Source organism: Trichogramma pretiosum, unplaced genomic scaffold, assembly GCF_000599845.2.
Source record: "Trichogramma pretiosum strain Unisexual culture from Peru unplaced genomic scaffold, Tpre_2.0 scaffold119, whole genome shotgun sequence".
In the NCBI taxonomy this organism is placed as follows: domain Eukaryota; kingdom Metazoa; phylum Arthropoda; class Insecta; order Hymenoptera; family Trichogrammatidae; genus Trichogramma; species Trichogramma pretiosum.
Window position 1 is genome coordinate 66,445 of NW_019640845.1, and position 17,975 is coordinate 84,419.

General features: G+C 38.0%; 1 protein-coding gene across 3 annotated transcripts; it reads left to right on the top strand.

Annotated features, from left to right (window-relative positions):
* The first annotated feature begins 655 nt into the window (after positions 1–655).
* On the top strand, positions 656–17,951 carry LOC106657509 (ammonium transporter Rh type A). Of its 3 annotated transcripts, none has more exons than XM_014379074.2 (11): positions 656–762; positions 9,523–9,658; positions 10,248–10,310; positions 12,450–12,636; positions 12,763–12,913; positions 13,023–13,176; positions 13,256–13,474; positions 16,666–16,748; positions 16,851–16,994; positions 17,063–17,234; positions 17,364–17,951. In XM_014379074.2, exons 1-11 carry the CDS (start codon positions 757–759, stop codon positions 17,525–17,527), a joined length of 1,479 nt encoding a protein of 492 aa, XP_014234560.1. In that variant the 5' UTR covers positions 656–756; the 3' UTR covers positions 17,528–17,951. The 3 variants fall into 3 exon arrangements, with proteins under 3 accessions (XP_014234560.1, XP_014234561.1, XP_014234559.1); XM_014379075.2 differs by lacking the exon at positions 656–762 and adding an exon at positions 2,563–2,813; XM_014379073.2 differs by lacking the exon at positions 656–762 and adding an exon at positions 4,342–4,632.
* The last annotated feature ends 24 nt before the right edge of the window (positions 17,952–17,975 follow it).

The following is a 17,975-nucleotide window of genomic DNA, read 5'->3' on the forward strand; positions in this document are numbered from 1 at the left end:
TCATTACTATGTATATGTTTTAAAATGCGCGACTTTCGATTATTATTTTTTTTAACAAGCCTCCAGTTCAATCAACAAGTCTGTACTTTAAATGTATACATTTTTAGAAAAAAATTGGATTATGAATATTTAATGGATAAGGATTGATGATGTGACGATTTGTATTTAATATTTCAGCAAAGCTGAATTATTTTCGTTAATAACATTTCTTTTGTAATTTGTATCTGATGTATTATGTATTATATTAGTGTTCCTTTATAAGAATTAGCAATAATGACGATAAAAACAATTGCTCGACTTTCATTTCGAAAAAACCGATCCTCGATTTATCCATCCTCAAAATATCAAGTTTGGAATTTATTTTTACTTCGAATATTTGATTGCTCCAATGCACACGTATTATATCACGTCTTTACCAAGAATAAACTCAGCGCAGCGTGGAACATAGACACGCGTGAGACGGCGGCTCGAATCGGTATGTAAACGGCTTAGCTAATATGATCTGCATATAATACGAGCAAAAAAAACACGACTCACACGAATGGCTGATCGATTGGCTATGGAGCATGACAAAAAAAGCTAAGCTGGACATCGGACGTTAGGCCGCTGGTCAGTTATACTAGCAAGGACGCGCTGGCACATACGACAATTCGTCGGTGCTGAAATACTCTCTTTTGCGTATAAACAGTATCGTAGTTTGTTATATTTTTTGGGTGCTTTTATTTGTGCATTGATAATTCACCGATTGCAAACGAAATGCACGTAAGTAAAATTTTTTGAAAAATTTCTTCTCGAAAAATTTTTTTTTAATAATTTTTTTTTTTATACTTTGCCGGCTAGGTGCTACCGCACCTCTTGATGTGATTCGAAAATTAATTTTCAAATTGATTTTTATTTAATTCTCGCAGTTATTGCGAATTATTAAATTGGTTCTGAAATATATCATCGTTCTCTCTTTTGTTTTTATTCGCGAGTAAAAAAAGACGAAATAAAAACGTACGAAGCTCAAGTTCAATCGGGTGATAATAATCGAAAACGTTGCCCGCGCGTGCACGGAAGAATCTCTCTCTCTCTCTCTCTCTCTCCTCATTGAAAATCACGCGAATTCCATAGAATATACAAAAAATAATTTAATAAAAGAGCGCGCGCCTCATATTTATATCAGGCATTCCAAAGCTCGCCCCCCATCGAGCGATACCGGCAGGTATATATAACGCACAATAATAAAGTCGAGTATCTTACTACTGTATCATACGCATTCAATTACGCCGGCATTCGGCGCGCTTCGAGCCCTACATATATATGTGCTCGAGCGAGAGAGAAGTGCTTACATATATATTCAACGCAGCACGGCGAAAGTATTGCAGGTCGACGGCGGGGGGCGAAAGGAGACTTCAGCTATTCTCATTTTCACTCTTTTACGCATAAATACGACGAACGAATATTGCGCCCAAGCGAGCGTTTAAGGCTGTTCGCGAGCTCGTATATAGATATATAGATGTATTCATCGGGGCCTGCCAAGAGAGCTTTTCCTCGTTAAATTGCCGGGCGCGCGCAAAGTCTTTATGTCCCGGGATAAGGCGAGGCGACACTCGAAGCACACGAGAGCTTTAACGGCCGAGATACACAAATATCTTGGGATGCCGACGTCACCCGAAGGGGGGCTAGCTTTTAATTGAACTTTTCTATCTCTCTGTGTCTTTTTTTTGGTCTCGCGTGATGTGTGTCATCGTCGAATTGGTTTGTGGCAGCGTGGGTCGCGACTCGTACGTAATATTTGAGTGGGAAATTATTGCGATTGCGACGTAAAAAAATATGTAACGAACGATAGGCATTTGAAGCTATGCTAATTGTTGTCTCGGTCCAGTTAGTGCGCGATGTGTATACGTTTCGTATTTCTAAGCGTATACCGCACAGTACGGAGGTCACAAGAATTAGAGAAAGAGACGAAACGCGTAAATTCATCTACAAGGAGTTATGTATGCAAGAACGAAGCATACCGCTGGCGTCTACAGACGCCAGCCGTTAATTGTTATTTGTTTGACAATCGTCGCGTAAATCAACCTGCAGGTCAAAGTCATCTAACTCTTGCTTCAAGCTTGTTAAATTTTCTGTTGTTCTTTTCTTAAAATTATCGGAGTGATTTATAATGCGACCGGAAAGTGCAGTTAGCAAGAAAAATGATACAACGCTGAAAATTAATGCAATGCAACGTAGTTCGGTAAATTTAATCAATAATAGAGCGACTTCGCGCGAGAGCAGTTCATTAATAATTGATGCAAGTCCAATATAAGAAATGTAGCTCCGGACAAAAAGGAAAGCACGAGGTAAAAATCGAAGCTCGTATGCATACCGATTGCAGTCAATCGAAGCTCGCGCGCGCGCGCGCTCTCTAGTCTCCATTATTCATGCAAAAATTGCCGCTTACCGCATGTATATTGCGCGACGACGATACGTCGCGTGCATCGTATACACGAATCATATATTGTCCACGAGGCGGAGAGACAACAACACAGTACGTAACGCAAACTGCACCGGATAGAGCGGAAGGAATATATACAACGCAGCGATTGTCGTGGCGCGAGTGTTCGGGCCACGCGAGTGTAAGAGTAGTTGCGCCGCGCGCGCGAAGCTTTGAAGAAAATACATATATACGTGCGTGTGTACGGCGTTTAAGGAGAAAAAGTTGAGTGCGGTATTCGTTTCACGGAGATAAATTGGAAGTAATCCGATTCGTTTTATATAGCGTATAAAGAAAGAAGAAGAAGACGAGGAGCTCGGGTGGAGGAAAGAAAAATTGAGTATAACTTGAAGTGAGTGCTTGTTTAGGAAACTAAAGCTCACGAGATTTGCGCGCGCGTATGATATTTATGTGTGTGTAGGTAAATGCCTGCGGGAGCTTAATGCGCGCGTGATACGCCCTTGCAAACATCAAATGCTATTCCTACATACACATGTGAGTGTAACTGTATGTGTGGATATGTGGGTGTTTGGCATAACTAGCCGTGCGATCAACAAACCAAAACTTATTTGACATTAAAAGCTTCGGCGTATACGTGCATACACACACAAGCGCGTGTATATCTCTGTAATATAGATGTGTATGTAATAATCCGCTAAAGGACCAGAAGATAATCCGACTAACCTTTCACATGCCCTTCACATGTTATTTGCGTTAGCTAATCCACTAGGGATAGCAGCGCGGCGCGCTGATGCTGCCCGGCGCGTATCATCGTACCTATACCAGTACTCGCGTACTGTACTTACTGCATATACATCGAACTCGCTGACCGTAATATTTTGCCCGCGCGCTTGTGTGCGCGGGTGTGCGCACATAATATCCTGCATGCATATATATACGCGAGTTGGGTTATTTAATGGTAAATATTATAAAGCCGGTGCAGTGCGTGGGTATAGCGAGCGAGGCGAGGGGGGCACACGAACGATGAGTGATACGAGAGAGTCACGTATACGTGACGTGTAAATACTAAATAGATTATGTAAGCTCGCGCACACATGTCTGTGTGCGCTTATAATATGTGAATAAGTATATCGAGTGATCGCGGACACGTGCACGCGTAAAGGACACTTTGATTTAGCCGCAAAATAAACCGATGCCGTTTGTTGTTTACGCGTACGCGCGTGTTTTGTAAGTTGAAACCCGTGTGGTTATCGCGGAAGTCGCGAGTTTGCGTTTCGACCGACTCCGTTTCAGTGATAATTTCAAACGATCGAGATTCGTTGTGCAGATTTTTTTTTTAAAAAGCACAAAGTAGCTTTTAATCCAAACTTTCGTTTGCATCGCTCGTTCTTGACGCGGTCTTCGACCTCCGCTATCGGCTCTTCATTTTCATGCAATAATTATACCGATTAACGACGGATCGTGTACGGGGGAGAGAGAGCATAACGCACGCGATACTACGAAAAATTTTATAAATAAGCTCTCAATTACGCTTTAGCTCACATAGCAGTATAGCAGTAGCAGTCAACAGCCGCGCAGCAAAGGCATTCATTGTTTTTGCCTTCTCCCCATATGTTGTAACGACGATCGCTCGGCAAAGTCCGATGCACTCTCGGCTCGATTGGAGGATAGCCGCCGCCGCCGCCGAAGCAGCAGCACACAAACACACACCCTTCCGCCATTCTCGTAATTGCTCGCACGATCATCGTGTAATGCAGCTGCATCGTGTGCAAATATGCATGCGTACATGTGTACATGTATGTAAGTGTGTCTGCACCGATCATCTCCTCTCTCGCTGTTTTGCCGCGCGGGAGAAGCTCGGACGCGCCGATCGACGACACGGCATGTATGTAATATATCTCCGAGTCTCTCACGCAGCGGGCCGCGCAACACTGCACCGACCCACACACACGCACACACACACAGTGGCTCTATTTTTCGCAATTATTACACGCAATATCGGCACTGATACGTTGTAATATGTACCGCGAATCGTACGAGTGAAGTTCGCGTTCGTTTGTCCCGCTCGCGGAAATATATCGTGCGCGCGTGAGTGTCTTTCCGGTGGTGCTGCTGTGCGTCGTCAGAATTTTTTTCCAGCGCTACGAAGACTCTGAATTCTCGAGCTGTCGATGGGCAACTTTTTTAACGATCTCAAGACAGGCAACATGGTATTACTTATCGTAAATCACTGCTGATTGATTTGCGCTCTCTATACAAAAATATAACATCATTCTCAATTTATCGTAATTTTATGTGACATAAACTTTGGATAATCGAATAGCAGTCATTCGAACAATCGACTCACGCTGCATGCACGAGTGACTGTGGCGCATTTAAAATCAAGTCTCATATGTAATATATTTTTAACTGCACTCTCGAGGCTCGATATCACGCCAGCCTCGGGTACGAGCTCAATTCGTTCGTGGAATTTTCTTAAATTCAAACGAGAATCGCAATTACACAGTTCTCGAGTGCCGACGAGTTACAACGAAAGTACACACACACACACACACACATACATATAGTATATAAGGGCAGGACGGCGCGAGGAGGGGGGAAAAATAAACACGAAAGCTCCTTTCATCGACTTTAATGCTTTGAGCTATTATAATGCTTACACCGATTGCACGTAAACGTAGTGTACGCACACGCATACATACACTTACACGACTCGGGCAGGAGAGAACTTGCACGCGTCGCTGGGTGCTCGCTAATGTTACACCATTGTTGACTTTCTTCCCCCAGCCTTTCCTTTCTTTTTTAATGATACTTGAGACTGAATTCGTTCGAGAATTTCATTGCTCTTGGCTATTTACTTAAATTGATTAAGGTTCTCTTTTTTTTCTCGCTATAACGAGCTTAATAATATGTTTAGTTTTGCTCGGACAAGTGCCTTTGAAAGTAGGTGCATAATTTTGAATAAATCAAGATCCTTATGATTAATTTGTTGACAAAAAAAACAAATCTTTAACAATTTTAATAGTACGCTTGGAAAAGCTGTTGAGTTTTTTTCGACTGGGGTATAAGTCTTTTCGGAAGATTTTATTACCAATAAATATTCGCTACAAGTGATTATTTCAATTATTTAAGTTAAAAACGGTATTACATAATGAGAATAAAATAAAAAGATGCGTGATTTTGACAATTGAAATTTCGTAAATTACTAAACGTTCGAAGAATAATTTAAATAAAGTATTTTTTTTAATCAATAACTTGGCACGAGCAAAAAAAATAATTTTCATGAACAAGGAGTATTGTGATAAATGAAGATATGCACATTTCACAAATCCATAATTCTGTGAATTTTATCGACTGGCTATAAATTGAAAATATCACCAATTCGTACTATTCTGTTTCAAAAATTAATTTGCTAAATAAAGTCACGTTTTAAAACGATTCAGTTTTCATAAACGTAAGTAAGTCGCGAAACAAAGCTTGCGAACGTGGATATTCAGGTCACTCGTTTCGTTTAAACGTGTTTTTACATATATCGCCTATATGTGTTATACCATTATGCTTCTCATTGATGTGGACCTTGAGATACTTTTTCATTGAAAATATCTTTCCTCAAATATCACACATGTAAGTAATTCCATTATGAACTAATTGAACGTGGCTATTCAGACTATGCTTCTGTTTAAACGTCTTTTTACATACATCACACGCATGTCTGACACCGTTGTGCACTGCATCGATGTGAGTTTTGAGAGTACGTCTTTGTGAAAATGCCATGCCATTATGCACTGAATCAATGTGGACCTTGACATACCTCTTCGTTGAAAATTTCTTTTCGCAAATATCACATGTATAATTGATACTATTAACAACTGATTGAACGTGCCTACTCAGATTACGTTTCTGTTTAAACGTCTTTTGACATATACCGCAAGTATAAGTTATACCACTATGCAAAGTATCAATGTGAATTTTCAAATTAGATTTTTGGGAAAAATTTATTTTCGCATATATCACATGCATGTGTGATATGCATGTGCACTCCATCAATATGGTCCTTGAGATAATGCTTCGTTGAAAATTTCTTTCCGCAAAAATTACACGTGTAAGTGATTCCATTTTGAACTGATTGAACGTGGCTATTCAGACTATGCTTCTGTTTAAACGTCTTTTGACATATATCGCAATTGAGTATGTCTTATACCACTATGCAAAGTATAAATGTGAGTTTTCAAATTACATTTTTGGGAAAATTTATTTCCGCATATATCACATGCATGTGTGACACCCATGTGCGCCACATCATTGTGAACCTTAAGATACTTCTTCGTTGAAAATTTCTTGCCGCATATATCACATGCATGTGTGACACCCATGTGCGCCACATCATTGTGAACCTTAAGATACTTCTTCGTTGAAAATTTCTTGCCGCATATATCACATGCGTGAGTGATAACATTATGAACTGATTGAACGTGTGTATTCAGTTCATACTTTCGTTTAAACGTCTTGCCACAAATATCACATGCATGTGTGACATCCATGTGCATCGCATTAATGTGGACCTTGAGATAACCCTTTGATGAAAATTTCTTTTCGCAAATACCACATGCATGAGCGTCACCATTGTGCATTGAATTGATGTGGACCTTGAGATACTTCTCCGTTGAAACTTTCTTTCCGCAAATATCACACGTGTAAGTGATTCCATTATGAACTGATTGAACGTGGCTATTCAGATCATACTTCCGTTTAAACGTCTTTTTACATACATCACACGCATGTCTGACACCGTTGTGCACTGCATCGATGTGGACTTTGAGACTATGCTTTGCTGTGAATTTTTTCCCGCAAATATCACATGCATGTGTGACATCCATGTGCACCGTATTAATGTGGACCTTGAGATACCTCTTCGTTGAAACTTTCTTTCCGCAAATATCACATGCATGAGTGATACCATTATGCACTGAATCAATGTGAATTTTGAGAGTACCTCGTTGTGAAAATTTCTTTCCGCAAATATCACATGTATGAGTGATACCATTATGAACTGATTGAACGTGGCTATTCAGATCATACTTCCGTTTAAACGTCTTTTTACATACATCGCATTCATACGTTGTAACACTATGCACCGTACCAATTTGTGATTTGAGGTTATGTTTGTTGTTGAAATCTATTGTAATTCCCTTATTTTTATTTTGTTCGACAAATTCATGGTCGAAATTCAAATTCGATTCCTCTGCAGCGTCATTAACAACTTCTTGTTTCACTTCACCCACAGGTTTTGTTTTGATTATGTTTTGAATTTTATAATAATCGCTATTTTTTACAATATGCAAGGGATTTGAAGAACCATCCTCGATTTTTACTACTGATAATGAATTAATGTCGGGCTTGACATCTGCACATTCAACAACTATTTCCACTTCATGATAAAATTCATTTTTATGGTTCAATTTACATTTTTGAACGGTATAAGTCTGTTGAAAAATCAAAGCTGCTTGTAAACTTCCATAAAAAAGTAACTATAATATAAGGAACATACAAATATCATCACTTACCGAATTTTCTCGCGGACATGGTAAGAGTTGGAAGTTTTTAAGATCAAGTTTCTCGTCAGCCATTTCACAATCATTTTCAATAAGCAACTTATCATTGAGTTCCTCTTTTACTCTGAAATAACTCCAAAGAGATCAATCGTCATTTCAATAATTTCATTTTTGAAAAACTGAAAATTACCTGATAGCAAAATTAAAGGAATCACTTGATTCCATTTTTCTCACTCTGATTTTCCCTGACAATGAATATTTTTATGATGATTTTACACATTAATCTCTGAAGCAGTGGCAAGGAGAGCTGTCTGGTGCTCGATATATTTTGAAAAACTGTCTATACGAAGAGCGTTTAAGGTTAGGACGCGACTAACTCCGCAGTCGGTTCTTATAACGTATAGCAATGGCATGTGCGGTAAAACACCGTGTCCTTGTGACCGGGCCAACGCATTGAGATCGTGTGTAATACATGCTACGCAAAACGTAAACAATAGAACTAACACAGCTCATCAGTATTTCCATGTATAGCTCAAATTTAATATAAAACTCACGCCCTGCGTTCGAAAGTTGTGTTACACGGAGAAATATGTACACCAGTTAACGCGATGCACACCAGCACCCGAAAATATGATGCGCCATCTACTCATAAAAGAGCGCCACTACATCAGAAAAAGCGGTGAGCGCCTCACGTAAATCGATGCCGCTGCTCTGCGTTTCTCGACGCGTCCATGCTTTGCGTTTTAGCGGGCGTGCATCGCCTTTTTCGATGCACGTAGCTCGTACTACGATCAATTTATCGACATCGACAAAATATTCCTTACTTATAATTTACATCGAAATGAAGAAAATCTATTCAGGAGTATTGCGTAAGAATGTCATGTTGAGGAAACCGTGGACTCAAAAATGCCGAGCGCGAATGTGCCGAAAAACGTGGTTTTGTGGCCGCGCGCGGATAAGACGGGTACGACGATCATTCAGAAGACTCGCACGACGTACAGTTGTGAGGTGCGCACGCCGAAGCTTGTTTATATTTTGATGTTGCACCGCGATTTCCGATGCACGCACGTGAATACGCCGCCCTGAACGCTTCACAATACGTGAAGCATACCCGCATCGTGTTTCGACGTGCTCGCCTTAAAACTTAACGCGCGCGCCCGCCCTCTCGCGTCGCCGCATCTTGTTTTGTAGTGAGAATATTTCTCCGTGTATGAAATTTCAAAGTTATCAATATGAACGAAACAAAACTATATCATTATAATCATATTATTGAAGAAATTACATTATGTATATTGTGTCAATAAATAGTAAACATATTTCTATCAATGATCAATGATATATTATTACGGAAAAATGAGAAATTAAAAAATGATTCTATGGTGCGTAAAGCGTACCGAGGAAGAGCTAGTTTGAATAAAAAGATCAAGTACTAAATTGCCTAAAATTCGTTTTGTGTCTCTCAGAATAAAAATTGCATGCAAATTTTACTAAAAAAAATCGTTTCATGAAATAAAACTTCTCGAATTTTAATAAATTAATTTCTTATAGGGAATAACGAAGATGAGCGGAGAAAAGCGTCTGGCGACGCTACTCCTTATCATTCAAATATGTGTCATCGTACTGACGGGTGTCCTCGTGACGTATGGACCGGACACGCGGCCCGACTCGTCAAGGAGTCGCTCAGGTAAATGTCTTCACTCGCACATACACATACATCCTGTAGACTGTGTACATCTGCATCCCCTCGCGTCAGTCAAAAACGTATCGCATAGATGTTTATATAGCATCGGAACATATGAAACGATATATCGCATAATTTGTGTTATGCATATTGCTCGTTTACACTCTATCAACTTCGGAAGCTTTGAAAATTATCGAAACTACTATTTATGTACAGCGTCATAAGTGATATTCTTTCCTCCGGGCGTGTATGCGTAGGCAAGTGCGCACTGATGTAAATGCATTAATCGTTCAACAGGCGTAATTTACTACGTGCGCGTGCCAAGTAATAAACAGTGCATTGTCATCGTCGCTTTTACACCTGAAACGTTTGATTAACTTTTACCCGTGAAATCGTTATGCACGGACGATAATTTACGAGCTGTTTTATACGCGGCGATTCGAAATATCGAAGGATCCCGCAGAACTGTGGGCTAATATTATTATGTTCGTTTCGCGGATCGATCATTATCATTGCACAAGCATACAATTTATCAATTTGTCGATAATATGTGGCTTTATATGAATTCAATGTAATTTTGTTGATTTTTCAGCAATGCCGTATTACGTACCACCAACGGAGAAGCCGGAAACCGATCCGACGTCTATTTATCCGAGTAAGTGCGAATATGAAAATAGGCCACTACTGTCTCTGCGGGCTTTTGTGCGGGATGGACAAGCGCAGCTTACAATGTCATCGTGAACGATTTTGATGCAAATGTCCCGACCAATATATTATTATTATTATACGTAGATTTTGATCAGTTCAAGAAAAACTGAAACACTGATGCTTTTCTCAGACCACTTGAGTTTCTTGTACTTAGATATTTCAAAAAGTCGAGCAGTACGTAAATGTTGCAGTTGCAATGACTATCACGCTATAAATAAAACAAGAGAAAAGATTCAACGAAAAAATGAACGCTTACGAGCTCACGGTTTTTGCCGTCAGCGTGATTTTTCTCGAGAGTTTTATAATTTGCGCCTTTCTTGGCTTTTTCGATAACGCTAACAAGCCCCGAGAAGACGCTACTCGTGATTCGAGTGTTCAATTCGACTCGACAGCGCAGCGTAAGTTTTACATCAGACGAAAATTATTTTCCATTTTTATTGTAGAAACTAAAATACTTTTTTTTCAAAGACTGAAAATTAAGTTACCCTTGATAGTTATAAGAACCTAGCCACATATGTAAATTTTGATTTTAATTCTCTAAAGTATTACAAAATATTTAATCAGTAAAACTCCATGAGTTTTTTAACGATTATAAAAATATTTATATAGTTCTTTCGATATGCAACAAATTGTTAAGTTCTATTTTCGAAAGTTAATTATAAAAAATATGTTTTAACATGGCATGAGAAGTTTAAATTTATGTAACATGTAATGATTTTTTCCAGAACACATTTACAACTCGAAAAAATCGTAAAGTGTTAAAATCGCATGTACTGCTGGCGTTTTTCAGCATGCGATCATAATGAAAATAGCATAATAATTACAGGTTCCGTGAAGATAATGTAACTAATAGTTTTTTCAATAATTGAAACAAAAATTTCCGATTTTCATGTATTATAAAAGAAAAGCAGTTCGTCGCGGAAAACCAATTTTTTCATTATGAAGTCATTAAGAATCGAAATTACTATACCACTGCCTGCCTCAATATTTTTACAAAATATATGATACAATACTTTGCTCGTGTTACACACACCCATTCACACATACACACCGACTTTTGTCGAGAATTGATTCTACTACACAATCGTAAAAAATAATTATGCTACGAGGTTTAGTTAAAAAATTTGTTTTCGAGCCTATTACAGAGCTTCCTCTTAGAGGAAGTAAAATATTAATTTTGAATTATGACAAAAAATGATTTTTCAAAAACGACACACTATGAACTAAAAGTTCATTTACTCAAATTAATTTTGAAAAAAAAGTTAAAAGGCTGAATTCATGAAATTTAACATGAATTAATGTAAAAAAAGGAGTGCTTGAATATCTGCAATCATCGTATGTACAGTTTCTAAAGCATCTGTTGGTACACATTGACGGTAGCTCAGGGGACTGCATGGTCGCCTGATGCTATCCTTATGCACCCGGTTAGTCTCGGGTTCGAGTCCAATTGCGGGCAGAATTTTTTTGTATTTGTATTGTGAAATTTGACAATAATATTGTTTTCAAAAACTTGCTGTAAAAGAATTTCTTAAAATCATTAAAAATTTAATCAGAAATATTAAAATTTTATTTTAAAACAAAAGCAGACAAATAGATTCTATCAAAACGCTAGGTTCGAAAATCTTACTCGCTTAAACTCATTGCAAAAAGACAGTTGAAATGTAAGACTGGTAAAAATTAATATTAATCTATGAAAATAATTAATTTCTGAAACCTGTAATCGTCATTAGTATAATTTCCAAGGCTTTTGTAGGTACACAATATCATTAAATCATAATGATGCACGGTCGCCTGATCTACACCTTTATTACTCGTACGGTATCAGCTTCCAACACGAACTCGCATATTTTTGGATCAATTCTCAAATTATAATGAATGCAAATTTGTCGAAACTTTCCGGAAGCTTAACTAATAAAAAATAAAAAATTGTTACTTTCCAATTACCGTTGTTACAAATGTTACCGAACGTTAGAAATGATCGATGGTAACAGCTGATCAACATTTTGTGCGCCAACTATTTTTATTAGTTAATAAAAAAATAGATGATCCATCTTTAATCAATACATATTTCTTCTTTGCCACCCAGTGTATCAAGACGTCCACGTAATGATATTCATCGGTTTCGGTTTTCTCATGACGTTCTTGCGCCGTTACGGGCAAAGCGCCATCGGCCTGACGTTTCTCCTGGGTGCTATACTCGTCCAAGTGGCCATACTCTGCGACGGCATCTTCAAAATCGGCGACAACGGCAAGGCTCCGCTCTCCCTCGATTCGTGAGTATTCATAAGATGTACTATTTATCGCGGATCAAAAGGCGTGCTAGCGCACCTGGTTGGTCATACGCAGTTGGTAATGTGCTTCTTTTCTAATGCACAATAACTGCTCTGACTGGGCTTTAGGCTGCTGAACGCGGACGTGGCGGTGGCCGCTCCTCTCATATCCATGGGAGCTTTGCTGGGTAAAACGACCTACATGCAACTCATCGTCATGGGAATTATCGAGCTCGTCGTTTACACCTTGAACAAGTACATCGGAGAGCAACATTTGTTGGTGTGCTATTTTTAAATACTTCTATTAATTATAATGTAACACGAACTTGAAAAAATCGGTCGGTAGATCGGCATAAATACATACTTGTGTGTTTCGATCGTTTCGTCAGGTTGTAGACGACGGCGGCAGTATATTCGTCCACGCGTTCGGGGCCTACTTCGGTCTGGCGGTGAGCTTCGTATTTGGCCTAAGAGACAAGCCCAAGTCACAGGCGCACGAGCTCGAGGGATCGTCCTACCAGTCCGACATATTCGCCATGATCGGTATGTAATAACAAAATGTTGAGTGTCACGATTACACGAGATTTTCGAGATTATGTGAAGGAAATTTTTTTGTACATAGGTACGATATTTTTGTGGCTCTTCTGGCCTTCATTTAATAGCGCTACCCTCCATGGGGACGAGCAGCGCCGCGCGATCGTCAATACGCTACTGTCGATCGCAGCGAGCTGCGTCATCTCGTTCGCCGTGTCAGCCCTCGTCTCGAAGCGCAACAAGTTCGACATGGTCCACGTACAGAACTCGACGCTGGCCGGTGGCGTGGCCATTGGCACGGCAGCAGGTATATCATCATTCATTTATAACTAATAACTTTTATTTATTAATTTGAATATCGTACAAGGCTAGCAGTTCGAAAAATTTTTAACCTTTTTTCTCATCAATTTGATAAAAATGATGTAATTTTCATTGAATGTATTTATACGTATCTTAATGATTAACGTGCCAATCTCAATATCGACTCAAGAGTAAAACTTTTTTTTATCAACAAACCGAGCTTTTAAGTATTTAGACTCAGAATTTCGAGTTAGTGTGCTAAGATACTGCAATTGCCGCGAATCTTCAGTACGTAATTTTATTTCACATAATTACACTTCTCAATTTCTAAAAAAAAAACAATTAAAATCATTTTGTTACTTGATTCTATTTTTTTGCAGAACAATTGCTGTTTTTCTATCATTTTAATTCAACTATCATGCGGACGCGATCTCTTCTTATGTTAGCAATTCGAAACTCAACAATAATTTGAGTTTATATATAGAAAAGTTAAGCTCGATCGTACTTATAACTGCTGTAAAAAACCTTTTTTTTTAATCACGTCATTTTACAAGTTTTCTTTATTATGAATTGATGTATTTGTCCGTCAGTGTTGCTTTGTTTTGTGCAAATAACTTTTCTGAACACGGAAGAAGCATACTTAGTGTGTGAAAAAAAAAATGGAACTCGATCGATGAACGATCATTTTTACAAGTTAAAACTCGAGGCGATATTATTCGATATTGGTTGAACAGCTTTGCAAATTGCACTCCGCACGCCGCAGTTTACCAGCGGCGCTGCAGTGCCATCGTTTCGGATTTCGCATTGCAAGCCAAATTTTGTACTTCATGACTCATGTAAGTTAAATCCACTCAGTCTCAAGTCGGTGTACTATCAGTGATAGACGATTGTGACGGTTGTAAGTTGTGTTGACAAAGGAACTATTGATGAATATACGAATACGTTTTCGTCATGAAGGAAAAAAATTCTATCCAACAGGAGTTGATCAGATGTACATACAGTGTGTCATACCAGTAATCAACGCAGAAAAGCAATTGAAAATCGCGAGTCTGCAAAGAAATCAAAAAAATAACAATGTTCATGACAAAAGTGAAAATGATCTTCATGACTGGACAAAGTTATGAGTTCTTCCATAAGTTATTGGGAATAAAGAAAAGGACCCGATCCGTCGCCAAGATTCTCGATGAAGCCGCAAATGACAGTGATTTCATTAAGTTAGCCATCAATAATCGTGATTTTGAAATGATCAAAGAAATTCTCGATCACCTCCTCGAGGCTGAAGTGAACATCGTCAACGTACGCGATCGTCAAGGCCTTACAGCAATTCATCGTGCAGCGCACGATTTCGATCGCGAAACTCTCGAATTTCTCCTCGATTACTGCGACGACGTCAATCAAGACGATGGAAAAGGATTTACGCACTTCCACGCAGCTTGCATGGCTGGACATGATAAGGCGGTGCAGAAGTATATAGATCAAGGCGTTGATGTGAATCTTGAGTGTGATTGTAAATTTGGACATTGCACTCCGTTGGACCTGGCTGTTATCTGTTGTCGAGTCAACATAGTTCAGAAACTTTTGGAACACGGCGCTGACTCGAATGTCGACGCCGAACGCAAAGAATCAACGCTAACTTACTTATTTAAAAGTGTTGGTACACCGGATCGTCCCAGACTGGAAATTCTACAGCTTCTTCTTCAATACAATTGCGACATCAATGTCAAAAACTGCGAGAATGCTAGTGCATTGCACCTGGTATTCTATTCAAGCGATCTTCTGTGGCTAAATTATCCTGAGCGCTATAAAAATTTTCCCTTCGGAACATGCGCTGAGATGATCGAGTTGTTATTGAAAAATGGGGCTAACGTGAACGCAAAAGATATTATGGGTAATTCACCCTTGCAACTTGCTATAAATAGTTTGAATTACGATGCAGTGTATACATTTGTACAGAATGGTGCCGATTTGGGTGACATAAACTTCGACTTTTTTGAAGATATTTTTGGCCGACAGAATAAAACGCCTTTTTTACCTTATTTTGAAATGGCGCAAAACCTCCTAGGCATAATTGACCTTTTCAATAGTAAGAAATTTACAATTAATGCATCTATGCATCTTAAAGTGCTGGATTTGCTCATAACTAGCGATGCTGATATCTACTCAGCGTTGACTATCTCAAGATGGCATGAATTATATTGTTGTCCAAAAGGTTTTTTACAAGTTAAAAATTTGATCCAGTATGAAGACGTCCAAACTGAGACTGGCATTAAAAAGAATATGATAAATCTTCAATCATATGATTTGTCTCATTGGATAATATTGGAATATATTGATATTCACCTTACAGCTGTTCATTTTGGTAATATGTACATGCACACAGGAATGCATGAATTTCTTCTACAAACTTTGAAACAAACTTGTTTCAGAGACAATCTTTACAGTCAATGGGAAGAAATCGTTGAAGAGATAAATAGTGCAAGAACAACAATGATAAGTGATCGCATATCACTTCTAGATATTTGCACATCTGCATCTGAAAAGATGTATAAACTTATAGGAAATTTGAACTACTCATCAGTAATAAATTCATCAGATTTCAAGAAAAAATTTCCTTACATAGGAGAAATTATAAAAGGATATATAACCAAAAGTTTAATTAAAAGATACATCAAACTTACAGCTGTAGAATGTTTGCAACAATTGTCGCTCCATTGCCAGGTACAATTACCAGATCTCTGTTGTGAAATTATCGTCAAAAATTTAGACAAACATGATATAATGTACTTATGTTCTGCAATCGCTTAAAATATATATTTTTTGTCACTACTTTATGCTGCTGTGATCAAAAAACCTTATTGGTGTTGCATAATGATAATAAAAAAGTGAATTAAAAATTGTTATAGCACCTTAATAGTCAGTTTTCATGAAATGAGTTAAGAATTTTGCGTTTGTGTACTTATAAATTTTATTTATGTTGGAATTTAATTTGTTATTTAACTAATGTAACACATTAAAATATTTAATCAAATTATATTATTGTATTTAATTAATTTAGTTTAATTAATTTAATTAATGTTTCTCAGCTTCTTGTTGTAATATTATCCAAGAGAGAAAGGACTTGGTCATATTCAAACCAAAAAGCTTCATAATTTTATTTTAGAACATATAAATTGAGTATATGTTTAATGTAATCAACAGGTATGATGTGCCAACCGGTGGGAGCTCTTACAATTGGAGCCATTTCTGGAGTAATCAGTGTCCTTGGCTACAAACATCTCACGGTAAATAATAATTTTATACAAAATCAAGACCAAGATGCAACGAATTTTATCAATATTATTAACTTGAAAAAATTAACGTTTAATTACTGTCCTTGTGCGCAGCCGTGGATGCAAAACCGATTGCGAATCCACGACACATGTGGAGTTCACAATTTGCACGGCATGCCGGCTGTACTTGCCGGTTTATTCGGGGCTTTACTCGCCGGTTTGGCTACAGAGGCAGATTACAACTACGCTCTATACGAGGTGAAGCGACAATCATTAAATTTATGCACTTCTTAAGATCAAAGCGACTTTTGAATTTCCTTCTGCAGATATTTCCAGCACGAATACCGAGCTTGGGACAGAATCTTACGGAAATCAATAACAGCTATCAATTATCCTTGCGACCCGGTCCGAATCGTACGGCGGGCATGCAAGCTTCTTATCAATTACTCGCGTTAGCCGTGACCCTCGTCGTCGCCATTGTTTCCGGATTAGTTACCGGTAAGTTTTGAAACAACGATTTCGAACGAGATACTTGTTATCAATGGATTAAACAAATACCAACATAGCTTTTCCATACTCAAAGATAATGTCTACAGCTGATATGTGTGATTAATTTTTTTTCTATAGGATTGATATTACGCTTGCCATTGTGTGGCAGCCTGACGGAAGAGCAAAAGTTCAACGACAGCGTGAACTGGGAAATTGAGTCGGAAGATGAAGTTCAAAAAATTTCCAACGCTAACAAGGACGAAAACTCTCAATCAGCTGAAGTAGCTATGGGTCACATCTAATCCAATATACTATTAATTGTGCGCCACGAGATAACTCGGTTCATAAAAATCACGATCGTTGCGAATATTTGTTAAGGTTTTAATGTAATATCTGATTATGAACTAGATAACAAAAAAAAATCAAATTACCTAATTCAAGATTGTACAGTATTTAAAAATGATTTTGTATAATGAACTATACAGAGTAATCAAAAATTGTAGTATTTATAAATTTTATTATTTTATATAAATTCTCTATTAGCTCTTTACGATTTGTACAATAAATATAATAATTTAAGAAATAACACTGCTTTATGATTGGAATCAAACCAAAGGCTATTTTGAGCACTTAAATTTAATAAATATTTCTGTAAATGTATAAAGCCTCAGCCCATTACCACATACCATGTTATTGCCATCAAAACAGTTTACAAGATATAAATTACAACATGTATAATAATGGTAACAC